The sequence below is a fragment of the Phyllostomus hastatus genome, unplaced genomic scaffold, assembly GCF_019186645.2.
Source record: "Phyllostomus hastatus isolate PE091 unplaced genomic scaffold, TTU_PhHast_1.1 phas_contig_150, whole genome shotgun sequence".
Lineage (NCBI taxonomy): Eukaryota > Metazoa > Chordata > Mammalia > Chiroptera > Phyllostomidae > Phyllostomus > Phyllostomus hastatus.
This window is the reverse complement of record NW_025333611.1, coordinates 17,898,994-17,919,634: the sequence shown is the minus strand read 5'-3', so window position 1 is coordinate 17,919,634 and position 20,641 is coordinate 17,898,994. Positions and strand designations below refer to the sequence as shown.

The 20,641-nt window shown below is 46.0% G+C and overlaps 1 protein-coding gene across 5 annotated transcripts in view; it reads left to right on the top strand.

Moving 5' to 3' along the window:
* Positions 1-20,641, top strand: part of GRIA1 (glutamate ionotropic receptor AMPA type subunit 1) — a 274,574-nt gene that overhangs the window by 1,480 nt on the left and 252,453 nt on the right. For 4 of the 5 annotated variants that reach the window (XM_045825118.1, XM_045825109.1, XM_045825126.1 and 1 more), the window contains exon 2: positions 2,090-2,227. In XM_045825118.1, the coding sequence (XP_045681074.1) occupies positions 2,090-2,227 (138 nt within the window). Of the gene's footprint in view, positions 1-1,942; positions 1,986-2,089; positions 2,228-20,641 lie in introns of those variants that run through there. The other variant, XM_045825125.1, reaches the window with a different exon arrangement.

Here is a 20,641-nt window from a genome sequence, read left to right as displayed (position 1 = left end):
CCCCCACCCTCCCTGTATCGATGGGGCAGCCAACAGACATTGCTCCTCCTAATAATAATGGATGAAAGCGTAACAAAAAGGAACAATCACACCCCTAACAATGCATGTCCACAAGGGCTCGGGGATCCCATGTGGCCGGCATCTCAGGGCTGTCTGTGACCCGGAACCAAGCAAGCTGCTTGGCCTGGAGGCGTCTCGGTTGGTTTGGGTTCTGTTTTCTCTGCCCTGATAGGGACCTAGCTCCACTAGGAAAAGTTCCCATCACCGGTCGCTTGCATTCATTATGTGAGTGTGTGCTTGTGGGGGAATGTGGTGCAGGGGGTATTTGGTCGGGCACGCACGAGCTGCAGTATTGGTCACTTTTGGCCTCTCCAGCGGGCTGGCTCTGAGGGTGGTTGGAATAGCCATAGAGAAACTTGCTTTGTTTCCTGACACCTGTTAAGCGACATTCTGAAGTGTGCCTGTGTATACGTGTTAGTGCCTTACACGCAAAACAAAACTTCCTGCCCCCAGGGAAGCACTTCCCTGCAAGCACAGCCTGTAGCTGCCTGCCTCCCCCCACCCCCATCCCCCCTCTTCCATTCATTGCATGGGTGGAGGTGGAGGGCTGGGAAGTGTTTGGGGTGTGGTCATCTCGTGTAGGGGGCGGGGGAGGGGAGGCGGAGCAAAAGAATCCAGAAGGAGTTTTTTGTTTTTAGTCTTTAAAATGGAGGCGTATGAACATGTGTAAACCACTTGCTCCTGTGGGTAGCATTGCTTCTGCTGGCACTTAGCATTATGTTATGTTGGTCGTCTGCTGATTGGAAATGTTTGTCTGGAGACACGCGGACTGCTTTCTCCAAGTGTGTTTGTGCACACTGCCGTGGGGACAAACGCACGGAGGTGTGCACGATGCGTTTGCTCCTGTGTCTCTGCAGGGTTTTCATTACAGTCAGCTCCAGCCTGCTTGTTCAGCTGATGTAACCAATGTTTCGTTTTTCAAATAATGGATTAAAACATTAAATTGTAGAAAAATGCTAAAAATATCACTGCCAGCAGGTAGTACTTGATTCTCCTTGTACGGTCTCTAAGACTGGTTCTGAAAAACAAACGCGTTCTCATTTTTTGAGAGGCTAGAAGTGCATGCTGTCGGGGCTGTGACTCCTGGGGGATCTGGGGTAAACTTCCGTGTAAACATTCACTCGAGTGCAGCCTCTGGAAAGAGCTGACTTTAACTCACAGGAATGTATTTTAATTCATTTACATGTCCACAGAAAACACAAAGGTAAGCCAAGTACTCCTGTTTCCTGGACCTGGAGCCCCAACAGACAGGTCCCCAAAAGGAACCTGTGTTGTTCCTTTTCCTAGAAAAGAACGTTCACACCCTCTCGACATGCTGACCCCCAGGCCTTTGAAACCCAACGCCCTGCATGCAAATACACACCAGGGCCATCCCTTATGTAACACGTCATTCCCAGGTAGCTGGGATCACGAGTGTGAAAGAAGCAGCAAAACACTACTGGCGTGAAACCAAGAGTTTTCAGAGGAAATGAATAACAAACCTGAGAGGGGACAGGATAGTTAAATTGCACGTGGGTCCTGGCAAATCAACGGCCAGAAGTGTCAAACCCAATGGTTACGGTGCCAGAGAAGCCCCAGGGCCCGGCATTGATAGCACTGTGCCAGGTTGATTCGCAGTACTTCTGTCAGGCTCTGGCAGGAAACGGGTTCGATACAGGAAAAATCAGGCACAACGAGGGTTTATGTGCATGCAAGAGCTTAGGCTGCCTAGATGGTCTGCAAAAGGGAGGAGAAAGAGAAATGGCAGACGTCTCCTGTTACCTCTGACCTGAGCAGAGTGGAGGGGTGAACCACCAAATGTTTGGGCAGAGTGAGTGGTGCGTGAGAGGCCCTCGTCCCATGAAAGCTCGCCAACAAAAGTTCAAGGCTCGGCATCCAGTTACATGTGTTTGCGCTCTCATCCCCACCACTAAAGGCCACAGCCAGTGAGTCTGACGTGGGAAGAAGCACAGGGTCCTCCTGGGGCGGATCAGGGAGGAACTGAACCTGTCTCTAGCCCACACGTCATGTTGCGTTTTCTTTCTCACAGGGGGATTATTCCCAAACCAGCAGTCACAGGAACATGCCGCTTTTAGATTCGCTTTGTCACAACTCACAGAGCCCCCAAAGCTCCTCCCCCAGATCGATATTGTGAACATCAGCGACAGCTTTGAGATGACCTATAGATGTAAGTAACTGCTTCTATTTCTGAGCTTTCTCGCTGCGATCGACCAATGAGAGGAGGGCCTGTGGGTAGGTGATGGTGTTACAAAAAATGACTTGAGTTGTGTCATTTGTCTTCATAAGAGAAAGCCCTCCAAGAAAAACGTCCAGAGGCTTTTGAGTGATTCCATCAGTTGGCATTTTAGCCCCTGCAATGCTTCATAGAATGGGTTTGCTTTTTCACTGTCGGCTAACTTGAAATGCCAGCACTGTGGGTCCTGGTGTTGACTGCATCTCCTCTGCCTCGCTGAAGTTTTTGGTTCAGCTGAAAGAGTTCTGCACGTAGGAAACTTCTGAGAGACACAGAATCAAAGACTCTGACTTGGAGAGGATGGCTGAAAATGCTTAAGCCTTTTCCTGCCCACAGGTTAAAAGGAGAAAACGTCCCTGTAGCTTCGTAAAAAACGGTGTGTGAGAAGTTGTGTGTCTGGTTTCCCCTTTTGGAAAATGATCAATAAGTATTTAAAAATCAATGCCTTGATTATTTCCAAGTGCTTTGAAGTGATGGATTGCTTAAGATACATTTCGTAGGGCCAACTTGGAGCATAAGGCAGAGCAGAGGTGGGCTCAAGGAGGAGAGGGGGGAGACGAATGTCTGACATCTGAATTGAATGCATTATCGAATGTGGGCAACAAACACCATGCTGAGTTCTTCTGACAACTGGGACTGAAAAAGGAAACTGTGTGGTTGCGTGATTGCCATTTTATGACAGATGAAAGCATAAAATTAATCAGTGCAGACACATTCCCTCGGGGGACTGAGCTCATGTGGGATACCAGGGCATGAAGTGTGAGCTGAATGAACAAGAACAATTTAAGATTCGAAACTGCATTAAATTGGCACCATAGGTTTTGGGTGCCACTGTGGATTTAGTGACTTCTGCTAGGCTGTGGGTGTTACAAGTCACCGACTATGTTGCCTTCATTTCTTTCCCTTATTTCCTCTCGGTGGGCTCTCGGTGATCTGACCTGAACAGGCTTTGAAGTCTCAAAATGAGAATTCAGAATTCTCCATATCCCTAAAACCACTTATAAGATAATGTAGGTACAAATTCCAAGAATCATAATTATACCAAATTCCATTTATTGAGGGCTTACTGTGTGTCGGGAAGTACGAGTATTTTATAAACAATGATAGTGACATTCATTGGCGTTTAGTGAGCATCTGCTGTGGCCTGTGCATAATGTTGTGGCCTGTGCATACTGCTGTAACTGCTTTTCACATGCTAACTCATTCAATCCTCCCGGGAGTCTGCAGAGCACTGCTACCTTTCAGAGATGAAGAAACTAAGGCCGCAACAGGTTATGCGACACACCTAAGGCCACCCAGGAAGTAAATGGGGTCTTGTTCCTTCTTGGTCCATGGTAACCTGATCCATTATGTTGAAATTACTAAAGAAGCAAAAGGGAGTTTTCTGGGTCTTGTAAGGCAGTGGCCTGATAAAGCACCTGAGAAGAAAACCTTATAGGGATTCAAACTGCAGCTTTGATTTTGCACGGGAGTACCCGCTGAATGAAGGAAATGGCAATTCTGTAGGTTAGTAATGCTGAGGTTGAAAAGCTTGTCTGTTGTGTTACTCACTACCCCCCAAAAAAAGAGCTGAAGTCTAACTGTTGACTTGTAGTTCTGTGAAACCATATCCTTGGAAAGCTAGAATAATCTTGAGGAGGCATTTGGTTATCGGACAACCTCCCATTCCTTTTGATGTGGCTTAGAGGAAGGTATTTGGGTAGATCTGGGTGTGAGGATCTAAAAACCACCTGAGATTATGCACAATCTTTTGCCTTCATACGAATATGCTAATCTATGTCCTGGGGAGAGGCTCCGTAGCTGTTGTCACACTCTCAAAAGGGCCCCTTACTCCAGAACGATTACTTGTTTAGGAACCAGGAAGAATAAACGGCTGGCACTCGCCCTGCTGAGAACTGTGTACAGCAGAGTGCGTGGGAAAGAGATGTTAACTGCGGTCCCAGTGTCAAGGTGTTGACTGACAGGACAAGATAAAAAAAGACAAAAATAGGAGGAAAGGTTCTGAGGCGAAAGGTGGTGTTCTGCACTGTTACCTTAACAACCTAAGGTTTGATCTCTAATAGAGTTCTTGGCTATTTCTTGGGGAGATTGAAATATGATACAGAAAATATTACCCAGTGCAGTTAGTGAACTTGAAATGAATAGATCTGGGTTCTTGAACTTGATTCCTGCCATATACCAGTGTACAGGTTCCTGTGAATTTGGTTACTCTTTAAATGCTTTTTCTTTCAATCTGTGAACTAAAATGGAAATTGGAAAAACAGAGATGATAAAAGGCCCTTACTCTCAAATAGCTTACAGTCCACTAGGGGACATTGCTGAGGGGATTGTCTGAGAAGCAATAACGTTATCTTGTGCTTAGACCTTTAATTTCTTCTCTTTAGCTCCAAGATCAGAGGGGGTACCAGGCAATTGGGGTGGTAATAGTGGCACAGTGATTTCCAGCCTGCCTGGAAGATCCTCTGTCAACTTCCACGCAAGGCTGGGACCCTTCTGGGGCCATGTTCACGTTACCCACTGGTCTGGGAAAACTGTGCATCTGTTCCAATTTGAATTCACTGAAAAATGTCAAAGTGAGGACAGAGGTTTTAGGGAAGATACATGAATTCATCATTTATGGGGAAAAAAAAACAAGTAAAGCATCTTACTCAGATTTAATATCAGGTGCTTTTTAAATCCAGACAAGTAGTTACTTGAAATTAACTGCCCCAGTCTTACCTCCAGAAAATAACCAAATCTTTGTGTTTTCATAATCTTTGCCATCATTTGATGTTTTCTTGTGCATTTTGCTATTCATTATCCCTCCAGCAGAGGGTGGAGGAGGGAAGGGAGAAGTGTAACAGGAGCTCTTCCTGTAGGACTTGTCAGCAACAGGGGGCTGCACAGGAAGAGTGGGCTACGGTGTAGGGAGTGCAGAAGACAGGGAAGAGGGGGGCTGCCCATCCCACTGGCCAAGATGAGAGTTTTGCGTTTTCTCTGCATTCAGACTTCTTGCTCTCCTTGTCTGCCACCATGAAGGGAGAAAGACATGGAATCAGCAACCCCAGTACCTTGGGGTCTCCTCTGAGCACTCTTCCAAGCCCGCAGGGGCAGGCACTGGGGAGGCTGTCCACAGAGACGGTAGCTGCTGACATTCAGCTTATCTGGGTGCCTTTATGGTGAGTATAAATAAAGGCACAGATGGACTACTAATTGGGCTTTCTATCAGCAGTCTGAGGAGCATGGATGCAATTTAATTCCTACCATTTCATTCATTTATCCATCCATTCAGCAAATACACACTAAATGTCTACTTCATGCCAGGTGTTAGGAATATAATGGCCAACAAAGACACAGCCTCTTTCCTTGTGGGGGGTTATATCTTAGCGCACAGGCCCTCCAACTTCAGTGCACCTAATATTCACCCAGGGAGCTTGTTTAATGCAAGATTCAGGGGCGAACTCCAGACTTTCTAAATCAGAATATTCCAGAACAGGCCCTAAGGGAATTCTGCCGTTGTTAGTGTGAGCATCCAACTTTGAGAAGGAAACTCTTTAATATAAAAAGTCTTCTATTCCCTTAGCAAGCATTTCTGAGCCTTTAACCAAGCCCAGGCCTGGTGGTAAGCACTAGAAATGCAGATGAAAGGGAGACATGTTCCCTGCCCTGGAGAACCTTATTCCTTGTAAGGCTGACCATCCTGCAAACAGAAAATTAAAATTTAATGTTGTGTGTGTTACAGTGGCAATTTGTAAGTTGGCCTCTCAGAGGGTGGTGGTTGAACTGAGTTTCAGTGATAAGTAGAAGCTTTTCAGGAGGACAAGGTGAGGGGCTGGAGAGCGATGAGGTAAGCGTGTTCCATGCAGAGGGAACAGCATGTGCAAAGGGAAAGAAGACAAGAAGACACTTCACCTGTTTCCCCCGCTCCAACCTCCTAGGGCAGGCACTTCCTTCAAGGACCCTCACTTGCCATTTATAGGTTACTGCAGAAGGAGTCAGCCAATGATCATTCACAGGCCAGAAATCAGGAAATTTCATGGCAAAATTGGGATACCTTAGCTCTCTTTGAAATTTCAGAAGATCCAGCAACACAAGGCCCCGGGGGCCCCTGTGGCCCCGCCTGGCTAAGGTGGAGCAGGGAGCATCCACCTTATTAGGAGCACCTTAAAGGAGCTCCTTCCTTTAGAAGGAAGCCGAGATGGCTTCCTTCTAAACCGGCCCACTTCTCTCACGCTCTCTCCCTGACTGGCTCCAGAAAGCATTGATTTCCTCAGCCCCAGTTGAGTTGTCCAGCAGTGTTGCCTGCATTGCGTGTTTATAGGTCAATTCTACCATCAGAATATAAATCACTGTCCGGAAAGACCATGTAAACTGCTGTCTGGTGTTGCTGAGAACACGTGTCAGGAGGCTATTCCCCCAACACAAAGGAACAGCTGTCTCTGAGAGCGCGGGAATCACGCAGCATAAAGATGCCGAGAGCCCACGGGGCGATCGGGGGCGGGGCGACATGCCTAGTTACCGTGGGCCCCCTTCTGTTGTGGACCTGCTCGGGAAACCCACGGGCATTCTAACAAGACTTCAGGCACTGACAACAGACAAATGTCCTCTCAGTTTTTGCCTGAGCTGCCTCATCGTTTCAGAGTTGTACGCTAACAGCCCACAGACTTATTTTGTTTGATCTACATGGTGTTTTTCAAAACGTGGCATAAAAATCTAGATTTCTGGTCTCTCTGAAGAAAATGGAGGACATCAGGAAATCCTGGACCCACATTCCTGCTCAGCTTCTACTGCCTGGAGCTGAGGCTCACTGCCCTATTTGAGTGTAAGGCATAGACTCGAGTTTACCGAAGTCCTCACCATTCCCTATTGTGCTTACAGTGGCCGGTGTAAAAGGATGACACTGCTTGCCCAGGCCTGTGAGCCAGCCCATGTGCTTACACCTGATGCACATCCTTCAGCATCTGTCATTTCATTATTTCATTCTAACAGTATCTCTGTAATGAGTAGTTGACACAAAAGGTGTGTAAAACTTTTGCTGTCAAAAAACTAGTCTGTGTATAGCAATAAAAAGCACGAAGGGCTGGTGGGGGGTAAGCAAAGCCCATTTTAATGACCAACTATGTACCAGCTGCTTCAACATATGTTGTCTTACTTAAGTTTTACAACAAAATTCAATGGTTATTGACCCCATTTCCAAGATGATGCCCCTGAGACAGAGAGAGACTGTCTTCTGCCTGTTACCCAATGAAGAAGAGCCTAAGCTAGTACTGGAAGCCAGCTTCGGGGTCTCCTAAATTCAATGAGCTTTCACCTTTTCAAGACATATGGCTATGTGCACACACACAAAATAGTGCAATGGCAGGAAGGGGCCCCACACGGATGTGTCAGAGTCAAGTTCGTGATTCGGGGTTAAGAGCTACGACTTCTGCGGCACAAGCTCCATGGCTGTGGACAAGAGGGGCTTCTTGGAGTAGGTGGGACTAGGGCAGGCATGGGGGGCGGGGCAGGTTTCGGCCATACACTGAGAGGAAGGTGTGTTGAGTGGGTGAACCCACAATATTTCTTCTTCCCTCCCCTCAGCACATCTTTGTTTTGGGAAGGCAGAGTCCAGTTCGTCTCCCACACCGACACCAAGTTCTCAGGGGTCTGTCTGCATGTCTCTGGTTCAGGGTACAATCCGATTGCGGCTCCTCCATTTCCACCTGTGCCCCCACCTCGAGACATGAGGGCTGCACCAGGCCTCCGGTTGACTCTTGGTTCTTACTATAATATTGATGAGCACAAGCTTTTTGCGTGCAGAAAAGTGTGTGTGAACGTTGCATCCTCTAACTAGCTGGAGGACTTCTGCTGAGATGGGAGAGATTACTGTTCTCCTCTCAAATGCTCAAGATAAAGCGTGAGACCTTTGGGAAACTGTTAAGATTCATATACTTGTTCCTTCACTCAAAGCACTTTTCTTATTGCCCTCTCTGGAGCATGTGCACCGTCACCGCCCGTCCCATACCCTCTCAGACAGCACGCGCTGATTACAGAATGCGCTCCCACTGACTCTCCATGTAGCTTTAAATTCCCTCTTACCATAGCATTCTGGGCAGCTACTACAAATTGCAAATCAGTTCAAGTTGAAGTAAGAGATAAAATCAATTTGCCTTTATAAGGCATTACACTAGGAACTGCAGAAAATAAAATGTATTAGGCATTGATTCTCCCCTTAAGGGGCTCAGGTTCTTATAGAGGAATAGGTGCCCACACAGATATAATAGTTTCTCTCTCTCTCTGTCTCTCTGTCTCACACACACACATACAACACACACACACAACACACACACACATCCAGAGGAAGGAAGAAAAACTTCCAGAGGGAGGAATCAGACCAGGTTTCATGAAACGAGAACATATGAATTGAATTTAGAAAGGCAGGTAAGATACAGACTGGAAAATAGAATACACACAGACACATACAGACATATACACACACACAGGCACCCTAGCTGGATGTGGTGAGAAGTATTTTGGATCGGGATTTGAAGACATGGGCTCGTTCAAATGCTGGACTCTCTTCTTAAAAGTATTCATGCGTTACACTGGAGAAGCATGTCTCCACTACCACCCGATGCTTATTTGTAAAATGAAACTCATATGATCTCCAAGATCCTTCTAGCGCTGTATTTTCATGGTGAGGGTGCCTGGGAAACTCTAGGGATAAACAATTAAGATAAGATGATCTTGTACCAGCCTTTGGTTAGAGGGAGGATCACTAAACAGATTGAGAATTTAAGGAAAGCTCTGAACCCCCACCCCCCACCGAGTGGCAAGTTTTGTAAATGCAGGGGTATTAACGCTACCATGGGCCTCAGGTGCATTCACGCAGCATTCACCGAACATTTATGGAGTGCTCAGTCGTGTGAACAAAAACAGAAAACAGCCCTGTGCTCCTGGAGCTTACTAGCTAGTGAGGGATGCCATTAGTCAAATAATTACACGAATGAGTCTATCATTATAGGTTGTGATAAAGGTGGAAAAGAAAGGGCCATGATCCAATGAAAGCACATTACAAAGGAACAAGCTCTGGGCAGAGGAATGAGTAGGTGTTCGAGCTGAGAACTGAAGGCTTTTGGTGATGTGATGCTGAGAACCGGAGGAGTATTCTAGAAGCTTCCTGGGCAGAGGCCTGGTGGTGGGAAAAATACATGAGGGGGGTGTGGGGCTGGAGAGGGTGGCGAGGGCCAGGCCTGGTGGGCCCTCTCAGGCCTCTGATCCTCCGACCGAGAGCTGTGACCACCCCACTGGAGGGCTTCATGCAGAGCATGCATGTTCGGGTTTCTGCTTTCACACCAGGAATCAGATGATTCAGAGCAGTCGGACACTCTCACGTTCCCTGGAGACGTTTTGCTAATGGAGCAACGGCCTTTGCTCTTTTACTCCTGTTGCAGGTTTGAGATGGAGTCTGGCAATGGGCAGAGGGATGGGGACGACGCTGGGGGCAAGGGGGAGCTGATGACCGGCTGTAGGGGTGAGCCGTTGTGTGTGGCTCCATGATGTGCCCGGGGGTGCTCGTGGAGGCTGGAGCGCATGGAGGCTGGAGCTCCCGAGATCGGAGGCTGATCCAGCACCAGGCCTGGAAATCCGGTGAGCGTGTATTTGGAGGCAGGGAATCACTGAGATCCCCCACCTAGTTAACCACAGGGAAAGAAGGCCACACTACACTGAGCCTTGGTCTCTAGTCAAACCAGACAACTCAATGGTCCTAAAATTCTCACTGCTGACTTCCTCCACTTTGACCTACAAACTGCTCCTCCCACAGTCCCCTGTTGAAATTCTGTCCTCTGGGCAGTCCTAGCTCTTATGACACTCCTCCATTATGCCCTCCTTGCTTTTCCACGTTCACACCCTCCTCTGCCACCTCGGCCCTTTGTACCTCCCCCTAGCAGCTGTCCCACGTAGTCCTGGACTTTCCCTACCTGGACCCTTATCTCATCTGCCCAGCTGGACCGAGCAACTTGGGGGCAGCAGCCTCAGTCTCTCTAGCGCCTCACCTCAGTCTCCACCACAGCGTGCGGAGGTGCTAGCTGAATGACTAAGTCAATGAATGAGAGAACGAACGCATAGCTGTATATTATGCAGCATCGGCGTCAGTGATGAGAATAAGCCTGGGGCACTGCTGTTTAGGGGGCAGGGGCTCGGCATCGCGCGCTCCGACAGTTCCGGCAGGCTGCAGTGTAGATTCCAGTGGAAGGCTGCTACAGCCGAGTCGCTGGAGAGTGATGGGGGCGACAACTAGTTGTAAGTCAAACCAAGAGCTCGTTCCAGCTCCTTGTGGACTATTGTCAGTAAGGGCCCTGGATAAGAAATAAGGCTCCAGTTCCTGACTAAAGGGTTTCTGGTTCACGGCCTGGCTGGGCCATTGCTGACTTGCCTGACTGTGCCAGTCATTTCTCCTCTTCAGAAACTATGTTTTTTTCCAATGAAAGTAACATTTATATCAATGACATGTGGTTATTATGAGAAGGAGGAAATGACAGTTAATTTCAAGTCAACTTTCCACTCAGTACAACGCCACGAGGTAGGTCGGTCCTCTCAGTCTCCTGTTTACACAGATGAGGGAAACGGAGCTCTCAGGGGGAGCGGGGTGGTGGTGCGTGTTTCTGGTCCCATCTCCGGACACCTGCGGGTCGGGAGGGCTTCCTCCCTTCCACCGACTGCTGTGTCTGCCCGCCCCCTCGTGGGCCTTGCAGTCTCCCTCCCGAGGCGGCAGCCCTCCGCCCCCTCCGGGGCGGTGCTCACTGCTGTCACCGCACAGCCCCGTGCACTGTCAAGTGGCCTGGCTGCTCTGCACCAGCTGCGGTCAAGGTGTGCGGGGCCCTGAGTTACTGGAAACCTTCCCACCCCCTGCTGCTCTTGTAACCTGGGTGTGTCGCAGCTTGCTGTCCAGAGAGCGTGAGGAAGCCCAAGGTCGTGGGAGCTCCAGGTCTCAGAGGGTGTGGGCGAAATCGGGGTTAATGAGGCAGCTGGAGGCTAATGAAATTGACACCCGATGGTTAAGCCCGTCTCTGCGTGTTCATTCCGCAGACTCACTAGGATGGAAATAAACTTTCTGAAGATAATTTTTATTTTGTGTATAAAAGTGATAAGGGGATGAGAGAAAGCTGTGGAGACATGACATCAAACAGTAACATTTGTGTAATTTATCTTTGTACTAAGGATAAACTTCCCATCTTTTTTCTGAAGATAACAATTTAGAAATTAAGAATAGATTAATATTACTGTCTTAAAAGATGATTTTTTACTTATTATAACACGTTACTTTAAATATTACACACTCATTTTAATGGCTTCCTAAAAGCCTAATGCACATATGTACCCTAATTTATTTAATCTGTCTCCTTTCATTGAATATTTAGTTTACTTCCAAAATTTTTCTTAAAAACAACTGTATGATGATCATCCCAATAAAACTTAATTATTTGTATCTATTATTCTGACTTTGAGAGCATTATAGCCCAGTGAGATAATTTCCAATGACATTAAATAGAATAATCAGTGCATACAGAAATTGAAATAATTTGTTCAATGTCAGCTTTGACATTGACTTGCTATATGACCTTGAGAAGTCTTTCTGTCCAGTTGAGTGTCTAGATGAATAATATGGGTGATAATATCAGATTCTTAGGGGTATTAGAACAGGCAAATGCCATTACTAATATGAAAGAGCTTTGAAAAATCAGAAATGCTAGGCAAATGGGGGTAATATAATTAACTAGACTTCTTATCTATTAACATGAATGCACCATAAGTACAATGTGACTAATTAATCTTTAGTGCTTTCCTGTGAGGGCGGCCATTATCTATGAATGAATCGGGGGAAACTGTGGTCTTAAAGAGGCTAGGTTTACCCTGGGCCCAAGTACGCAGCAACACTAAATTTGAAAGCGTTCCTGCTCACCTGTGACTCAGTGCATGGGACTGGACTAACTATGTGGGCTAGACAAAGTCTTTGGCTTAAGAAATCATTGTTTATAGGGACAAGGGGCTGTGGGTCTTCAGAACTTGTGGTGGCAAGTGACAGAAACCCAACTCACTGGAGAGTTTTTACCTCAGGTGCAGCTGGATTCAGGTGCTTGAATGGTATCAAGACTGAGAGACACCCTCTGGACTTCTAGGCTCAGCTTTCCTCTGACTTGGTTTTACTCTCAGGCATGTACGTGTCACATGTCAGATCTCACATGTCAGACTGCAACACAGCCAGCCTCCACCTGCCCACCCCAAAGTCCCATCCGTTCCACTCAAGTCCTGGGCTTGACGTCACTGAATAGAACTCAGGACACGTGCTCATTTCTGAACATGACACAATGACCAGGATAATGTCATCTTTCAGTTGTTCTAGGCCTAGTCACAGAACCATTCTTAGAGCTTGGAGTGGTGAGGGGTCAACTGGGTTGTTGGTTGCCATCCCCCACCAGAACTAGACCCACGGAGCATGGGTGAAGAGCAGTTCTCCCAAGGAAATCAGGATGCCATTACCCATAAAAAAGGAGATCAAATGTAAAGTAGGTAAAAAAAAAAAAAACACCAAAAAACCTACATACATCCTCCCATGGCACATCTCTTCAGAAGGGAAAATTCAGAGAGGCTGCAGCTAGACCGAGGGTCGACACGCTAGGAGCATACATGGGATTCTGGTGGTAAGGGAAGATCAGAGGCCAGTGCAGGCAAGAGGCTGGAAATCCAGATTGATTGATGAGCTAGTCAAAGCTGCGATGGGTTTTTCATCATCTCTGCCCAGCCAGGAGCAAGCCTGTGTTCCTGGACCAGTTTGAGGCAGCGCTGTCCACACACATGGTGTGGCTGGAGGGCTGTCCCTTCAGGCCGCTCTTTGACAGAATGCTGGGGCTGTTCAGGCTAAAATATCTGGTTATTCTCAGGAACCTATTCTCTCTCCCAGTGACCAACATATTTCCCACTCTAGCCAGACACTCAAGCTATTGTGCACAAACTCTTCAACAGGCCCAGTGGGAATCTTGGCTTTGAATCTGCAAATCCCACACCACCAGATGGTAGGTTCTTCTAATTGGTCCCATCCCTTCTAGTTGTATGTGCAGGAATGAAGCCTTCCCTGTGCCTGCAATAGGGGGTGGGAGGAGGTAGAGCGAGTCAAGAGCAATTGAAGGAGGCTTTAACCTCTGTTAAAAAGGCAGAGAACCTGAGCTAGTTTCCATCCAAAGAGGGCAGGATGGGGTGGTTTTTCACACTAAATCATAGAATACAGTGGGCTGAAATTCCAGAACTGATACTGATGAGACATAGAACAGTAATGACTGGAAAGTGGTTTAGCCAGAAAAGTCAACTGATCTAGGGAGGGCAGTCATTCATTCGATCATTGATACTTATAGAGTATTGTGGTAGTTTCTTATTTGGTAATTATTTATCTCTTTCCCAACCTTCTTGAGAAGATTATATGTCTCCCTGCTCCATTAATGTTATGTTTGGTCGTGTGACATGCTTTGGCAAGTGGAATATTATTAAGCATGTTTCAAGCAGAGACCATGAGAAGAACACGCCCCAGAGAGCCTGCTGGTCCCGGAAGAAAGAGACATACAAAAAACAGAGGTACCACAGTCAACCAGACTAAAGTCTGAAACAGACATGTCCCAGCCGACCTGCAGGCATGTGAACGTGATAGCAAAGGCTCACTGTTGTGTACCACTGAATCTGGGGATGGTTTGTTAAGCAGCAACACCTGACCATTAATTAACTGTTGTATGTTCCAAACTTTGCTAGGCGCTGAGGAAACACTGAGGCAGGACAGATATGGTCCTGGCCTCCAGGGAGCATATATTTGATAGGGAACCAGGCAATAAATATGTTTACAAGTAAAAAAATAGTGATTATTACTACGGTCATAAAAAATACGATGTGGTGACAAATCACTATGGTAGAAGAGAATACTGACTTTAAGTGATCAAGGAAGGTCTCTCTTAGAGGTGGCTTTTGAGCTCAAACATGGAAGTTGGAAAGGAGTCAGCAATAAAATTTCCACATGGGCAAGTTAGACTGAGAACCTTGTTCTAGTCAGGGGAGAATGAGGGACCCTAAAAAAAATTCCTTGCAAATCACTCGGTTGTCTGAAGGCAGATGCTGGCTTCTCTCCATCATGTTGTTTGTGTAAGTCAAGGACTGACAAAGATGCAATTGCTGCCAAGGCAAGACAGACACAGGACGTGGAAGCCACTGGCCATAGCAGAGGCAGAGGGTAAGGTTTCCTAGGGCATGCCTAACTGAGCGATGATGGAATTGCCGATCCCCACTGTCTTGGCTCCAGAGTGGTTAAGAGCTGTTGCTGCTGCTTCTAAGGATGGGAGAAGGGGTGTGTGTGTGTGTGTGTGTGTGTGTGTGTGTGTGTACATATAATCATTTTTTCACAGAGGAGGGAAATGAACTGGATGGTTTCTGGATCCCCTTCCAAGTCTGTGATTCTGAGATTTAAATTATGTGTGAAGGAAACATTAAATCAAGGAACTTCATTGTCGTGCCAAACTCCATTTGTTAATTGAGGTTGTTAATGAGGGCAGAGTCTCTCTAGAGCAAGCAGGAGAAGCTCCAGTCATCCCTAACCTAACTGCTAGAGTTTATGACGATGTCACGGCTACGAGGGAGAGCACAGAGCCCCTGATGCAAGCCCTCCATTTCGTCCGCACTCCAGGCACTGGAAACCTGGAGTGCTGGGGTGTGGGGAGCTCGGAAGGGCCCATGTGGAGTCTAAATCCACGTAGTTACTCCTTGGGAAAATCACTTAAACTGTGCTTACTACCTTTTCTTCCTTACTCCAAAACCATTCTGAACACTTTAAAATATGGTTGCTATTTTGACTGTTCTAACGAACCAATTTCTTTAGATTTACAATGGATTTCTCATCAGCAAATTTGGCTGTATTACATCTTTGTTTCTTGTAGCTTAAGGACTGTAAGAACCGTCACACCTCTCCCTAAGAGCCCCTAGGTTTGTGATGCTGTGTTCTCCCCACCATCACCACTGGGGCTCTCTGTAGCCCCTTCCGCTCCTTCTTCTCCCAATGTCTACCCTTTCCCCAAGATGCTAGCCTCTGTATTTTGGGCTCAACACATCAAAAATGGAACTTTGCATCTTTTCTGCCAATTCTGTTGTTGTTCTTCCCTCACTTTATTTCTGTTGAATCACTCAGGCTCAGTAAATCAGTGTCTGGTTTGACTGCTCAAATTCTGTCAACCTCTCCACCCAATACCTGTAATGTGTTAATTTTACCACCATAATACCTCTTGAATCTGTCCCATTTTTTCCCTCTTTTTTCACTGGAGTATGGCTTTAGCCTTCTGACTTGTGTCTCCATGCTATAATCCACTTGCCACCCAGCAAGTAGATCAACTTCTGGGTCAAGAAATTTCTCTGCCTTTAAAAAACTGTCAGTCGTTCCCCATTTTGCTTCAGGTGCAAACTCAGACCAGAATATGAGTCTTTCGATAATGAGGTTTCACTCTGCCTTCCTGCTGAGACTTACTTAACGCTGTACATGGTGTGTTCCAGCTGAAGCAGGATACCCAGTGTTGCCACAAACATGCCTCGCAACCTCTCACTGCTTTGCTTTTGTTCATGTTCTGCTTCCACCGGGCATTGTCCTCATCACCACCTGCCAACACTCCATTCATCTGCTCAGTCAGCTAGCATTTGCTGACTACCCACTCTTTACTAGGCCCTAGGGATGCAGCAACAAGATCCCTACACTCTTGGACGGGTCTATAGTCTAGTGAACAATAAATAAATACAATGGTTTCAAATAGCTGTTAAATGCTACAAATATAGCCAAAAAGAGTCGTGGAATCGAGAGTAAGCTAGAGAATTGTTTTTTTTTTAAAAAAAACACCTTTTTTTCTTATTGTTCAATTACAGTTGTCCCCATTTTTCCCTCATTACTCTCCCCTGCCCTACCCACTCCCACGTCCCACATTCAATCCTCCTCCCCATTGTCCTTGTCCATAGGTCTTCTATACATGTTCCTTGACTTGACCCTTCTCCTTCTTTCCCCCATTATCCTTTTCCCCCTTCCCCTCTGGTCACTGACAATTTGTTCTTTTTTTCCATGTCTCTGTTTTGCTCACTTGTTTGTTTTGTTGATTAGGTCCCACTTATAGGTGAGATCATATGGTATTTGTCTTTCACTGCTGGCTTATTTTACTCAGCATAATACTCTCCAGTTCTATCCATGCTGCTGTAAAGGGTAGGAGTTCCTTCTTTCTTTCTGTTGCATAGTATTCCACTGTGTAAGTGTACCACAATTTTTTGATCCAATGGTGGTCAAGGTAGGCTTCTCTGCAGAGGTGATATTTCAGCTGAGCCTTGTTACAACCAACAGACTGTTCTGCAATGATAGGAGATATTCTATATCTGTGCCATCTTATATGGTAACCACTAACAGTGTGTGTCTATTGAGGATTTAAATTGTGGCTAGTATAACTGAGGAACTAACTCTTTATTCTTATTCAATTTTAATGAATTTAGATTTAAATAGTCATGTGGTTAATGCTTACCATTTAAGACAGCATAGCTCTAGCCTTTAAAACTTTTCAGACAAAAAGAATAGCAATACAAAAGCTTTAAAATGAGAGTGAGCTTGTGTATTTAAAGAACACAAAGAAGGCTAGTGGATCTAAAGCATACTGAACAAAGAATTAGGCAGGGTATTTTGTAGGCCTCAATAAGGAATTGTAATTGACCTCAAATGCAATAAAAATTACTAATAAAATTTAAGTATGTGAGTGGATCATTTGATTTACATTTTTAAAGATCACTATAATTCCTCTGTGGAGCAAAGGGAAGTGATCAGTTGACACACAAATGAAAACAGTGTGTATCAGTCAGTTATTGCTGCCTAACAAATAACATCAAAATCTCAGTGGCTTATACAAAATGGTTTCTTTTCACAATTATAATCTGCAGATTGACTATGATTCACCTGTTCTAGGCTGGATTCGGCTGCACCCTGGGAGGCTTTAGGTCTGCCCCACGTATCTTTGTTTTGGGAGTGAGGGGAAAGGGACAGCAACTACAAAAAAACCTGTGATTCTCACAGAGGATCACAGAAATACAAGAGGCTAAGCCTCGTCTTGCAAGTATGTATAAAACCTCTTTTTGGTCATGTGTTCTAACAGTCCACTGACTCAGGCAGAGCATGAGTGTGAGGTTTGGTCACACTCATGCAAAGAAATATACTCTGCTTTCCAAGAGGGATTATAAAGTCACATGGCAAAGGGCATAAACTTGTACTTTGGTATTAGCAACCCAGTGCACCACAGAGGGTACTCAGGGAAACCAGCTAGGAGACTCCTGCAACAGTCTACATCAGAGGATGGTGGCTTGGACTAGATGGTAGCAGAGAAAATACAAGAGGTATGTTTGTAACATATTTTCAAGGTGGTAATAACAAGACTTACTGGTAGATTGAATGTAGAGTATTGAAATAAAGAAACCAGACCTACTTTCCAACATGCATCACAAATAAAACAGCACTGTTCTACGAAACCATTTCGTAGAAATGGTTTCTTGTTTTTTCAACTATAACTAGTCTTTCTTTCCTTTACTAGCTCCTTTCTTGTACTGCTTTTATTGGCCCTTTTGACTTTATACATTTTGTAGGTTGGAAAAGGCCATGCCTACTATCAAAAACCTGAAATCTTTGAGGGTGGGTAACAGGATTATTTGTATGTGCAACCCAAATGCTCAGAGCAGATGTTCAGTAGATATTTCCAAGGTAACATCCTGGTTAACAGAGAAGACCTGGGGGACACTTTCCTTATTTGGAATCCTGTGTAATCTTTACAAGTGATTGAACCTCTCAAAGCCTTGCTTTCTTATTTTGTAGAGTGGCAGGAATAACACGTCCCCATCAGAGTTGCGGAAGGAGACAAACTCAGAAAGTGCTTGGAGAGCACCGCACAGGGCCTGCCAGAATGAGTGCCCAACAAATGGGAGCGATTATTGTTTGTTCAACTTAATTGTTTGTGATGACGAGCTTCTTCAGAAATGCCCTCCAGAGTCTTCATCGGCAAATCCAACATTCTTGTTGAAATGAGGGGCTTGGAGGAAAAAAAATGCTCTGGATGGGACTCTGTAATTTAGTTCGGAAATATCTAGATCTAAAGCTCCTTTGATCTGAAATGACAGCAACAACAAATCCCCCAGTACAGCCGCTTTGCTACTTGTTTCCTTTCACCATCTGCTAGGATGATTTCCTTTAGTTCTCCAGGTCTTACTTGCAGTCAGCTGCCTTAAAATAATAAAATAAAATATAATTTAAATCTAGTGCTGTACTTATTTGGGAATGAGAAGATAAAATGCTTTATTTAAATGTATAGCTAGTTGCTGCTGGAGTGAAATATATAGGGCAATGTTGACTAAAATGTCTGAGGAAGGAACAGCTCTGGGAAAGTGAATTTTAGGATAAAACAGAGGATGAATGAGAACCTGACTTCTTTTAACTGTGTGCCATGGAGACAGTTTCTGAAACGCACCCTCTGCTATCCTGCCTTCGTAAGACGGTTGTGTCGATCATAGTTTAACGTCGCTTTGATCACAAGTATCCGACAGGCCCAGGGGCATTGTAAACATGGATTGTTTGGGATTATAGATGAGAATGAGTGAAATAGCAAAAAGAGGTCATGAGAGAGGTGGAGAGGTAACGTGGTGATTTTGAAGATTTGCATGGAGGTTCCAGGGGGCCCTGGAAGGTATGTTTGAAGAGGTGGATGGGTTTCAGACCAGGGAAGGCTTTGAAGGCCAGGAAAAGGTATTTCAGGGACAGAATAATGAAGTTTCATAGCTGGTATTTGAAAGGTCCTCTTTATACACAAATAAAGATGGTTTTACTTAGTGGTCACTAGAATAATCCTCTACTAGAATAAAGTTACCTGATGTCAAATGACACAGGAAATCCATATTTCTACCTGAGGGGCACCAGAGAGTTAGCTGTTAAAGAGCTTTAGGACTCCATCTAGTCTGCGCTTTCCATTAGAACTCTATGTTCTGCGTCTGTTGATACGTTTTCTTTGGGGGTTGCGGGGATGAGGGAAGGTCACATGGTCGTAAACTTAGCAATGTTGGATTAAACAGAGCAGAGGGCTCTATTTTTCATGATTTTTAAAGTCCTTTAATATGCTAATTAAAGCATGTTGTTTGTTCCTTTCTCAGGAGGGTAGACTATTATTGTCCTAATTTAATAGTTCCTCTTTGTACTGAGTTACCTACGAATACCTGTGCGACTCAATGCCTATTTGATCCTCTGTTTCACATCCAGTGAAACTAAGGCCCAGAGAGCATGGAGAGCTTGGTCTGCAGTGAGTTTGTGGCGGGGTCACAATTCTAACACAGGACTTCTGGCCACCAAGCAAGACTTCAGTCCACTCTTCCTGACTCCCTATCAGTATTTGGAGCCGGTTCTCCGAACGGTTTTACCTAGAACAAGGACTTGCCAGTGATTTCAGAAAGAACTGGCAGACTTTGGAGAAGCAACTGCCAAACTGGCCCAGGCCAGCCTTGTGGCCATGCTCCACCACCCCCCCCCCGCCGCCCCCCGCGAAGCCAGGTCTGGACAACCCGCACGGAGGCAGGTGTCCAGAAACCACACCAAGCCTCGGTTCTGTTTTTCAGTGAGGCAAGCTGAAATAACTTATTTTCAGTGTGACACATGAAGTCAGTATCAGAAATAAAAGAGACAGGTTGTACAGAGAGGCTGCGGAGACGCCACGTCCAGGAGGGAGGGCGGGGAGACTGGGTGTGGGGCGTTCGCAGCAGCTTTGAGGCAGCACGACCCACTTTGCCCCAGGCCTTGCTCTGACGGAGCCAAACCCATTCATTCTCCCAGTCACCACAGAGAAGCCCGGTGATGGGCCCACCGTGTCTCGGGTAATTAACTGGACTTCACACTTCGCAGGCAGGGTACAGGAACAGGGGTGACTTGCTTACAGACCTTGTTCAGATGGCCCTGGATCTGGACAGCATTTCCACTGAGAAATGGTGAGAGGCTCTGGGAAGGAAAGTCCTGGGCTGAGTATGGCTCAATCTGCATCCCCAAACATCTAACCAGTCATTTTTGGAAAAGGATTTTTACATGTTTTCTATGGCTTAGGAGGCCAAACACACACCAATACATGGGAGGTTTGCTTGACAGATCTTAGCTCGTTCTAAGAGTGGGGACTGGCTGGCAGTGGAGAGGGTTTCCTTCAGCTGGTCCTGGGCCAGAACCCAGTTGGCATGAATGTGGGAGACCTGGTCCTTTTACAGAAGTACCTACCCCCTCCACCCTGACGACCTAGTACCTGCAACACCTTCAGCAGAGAGTCTGTT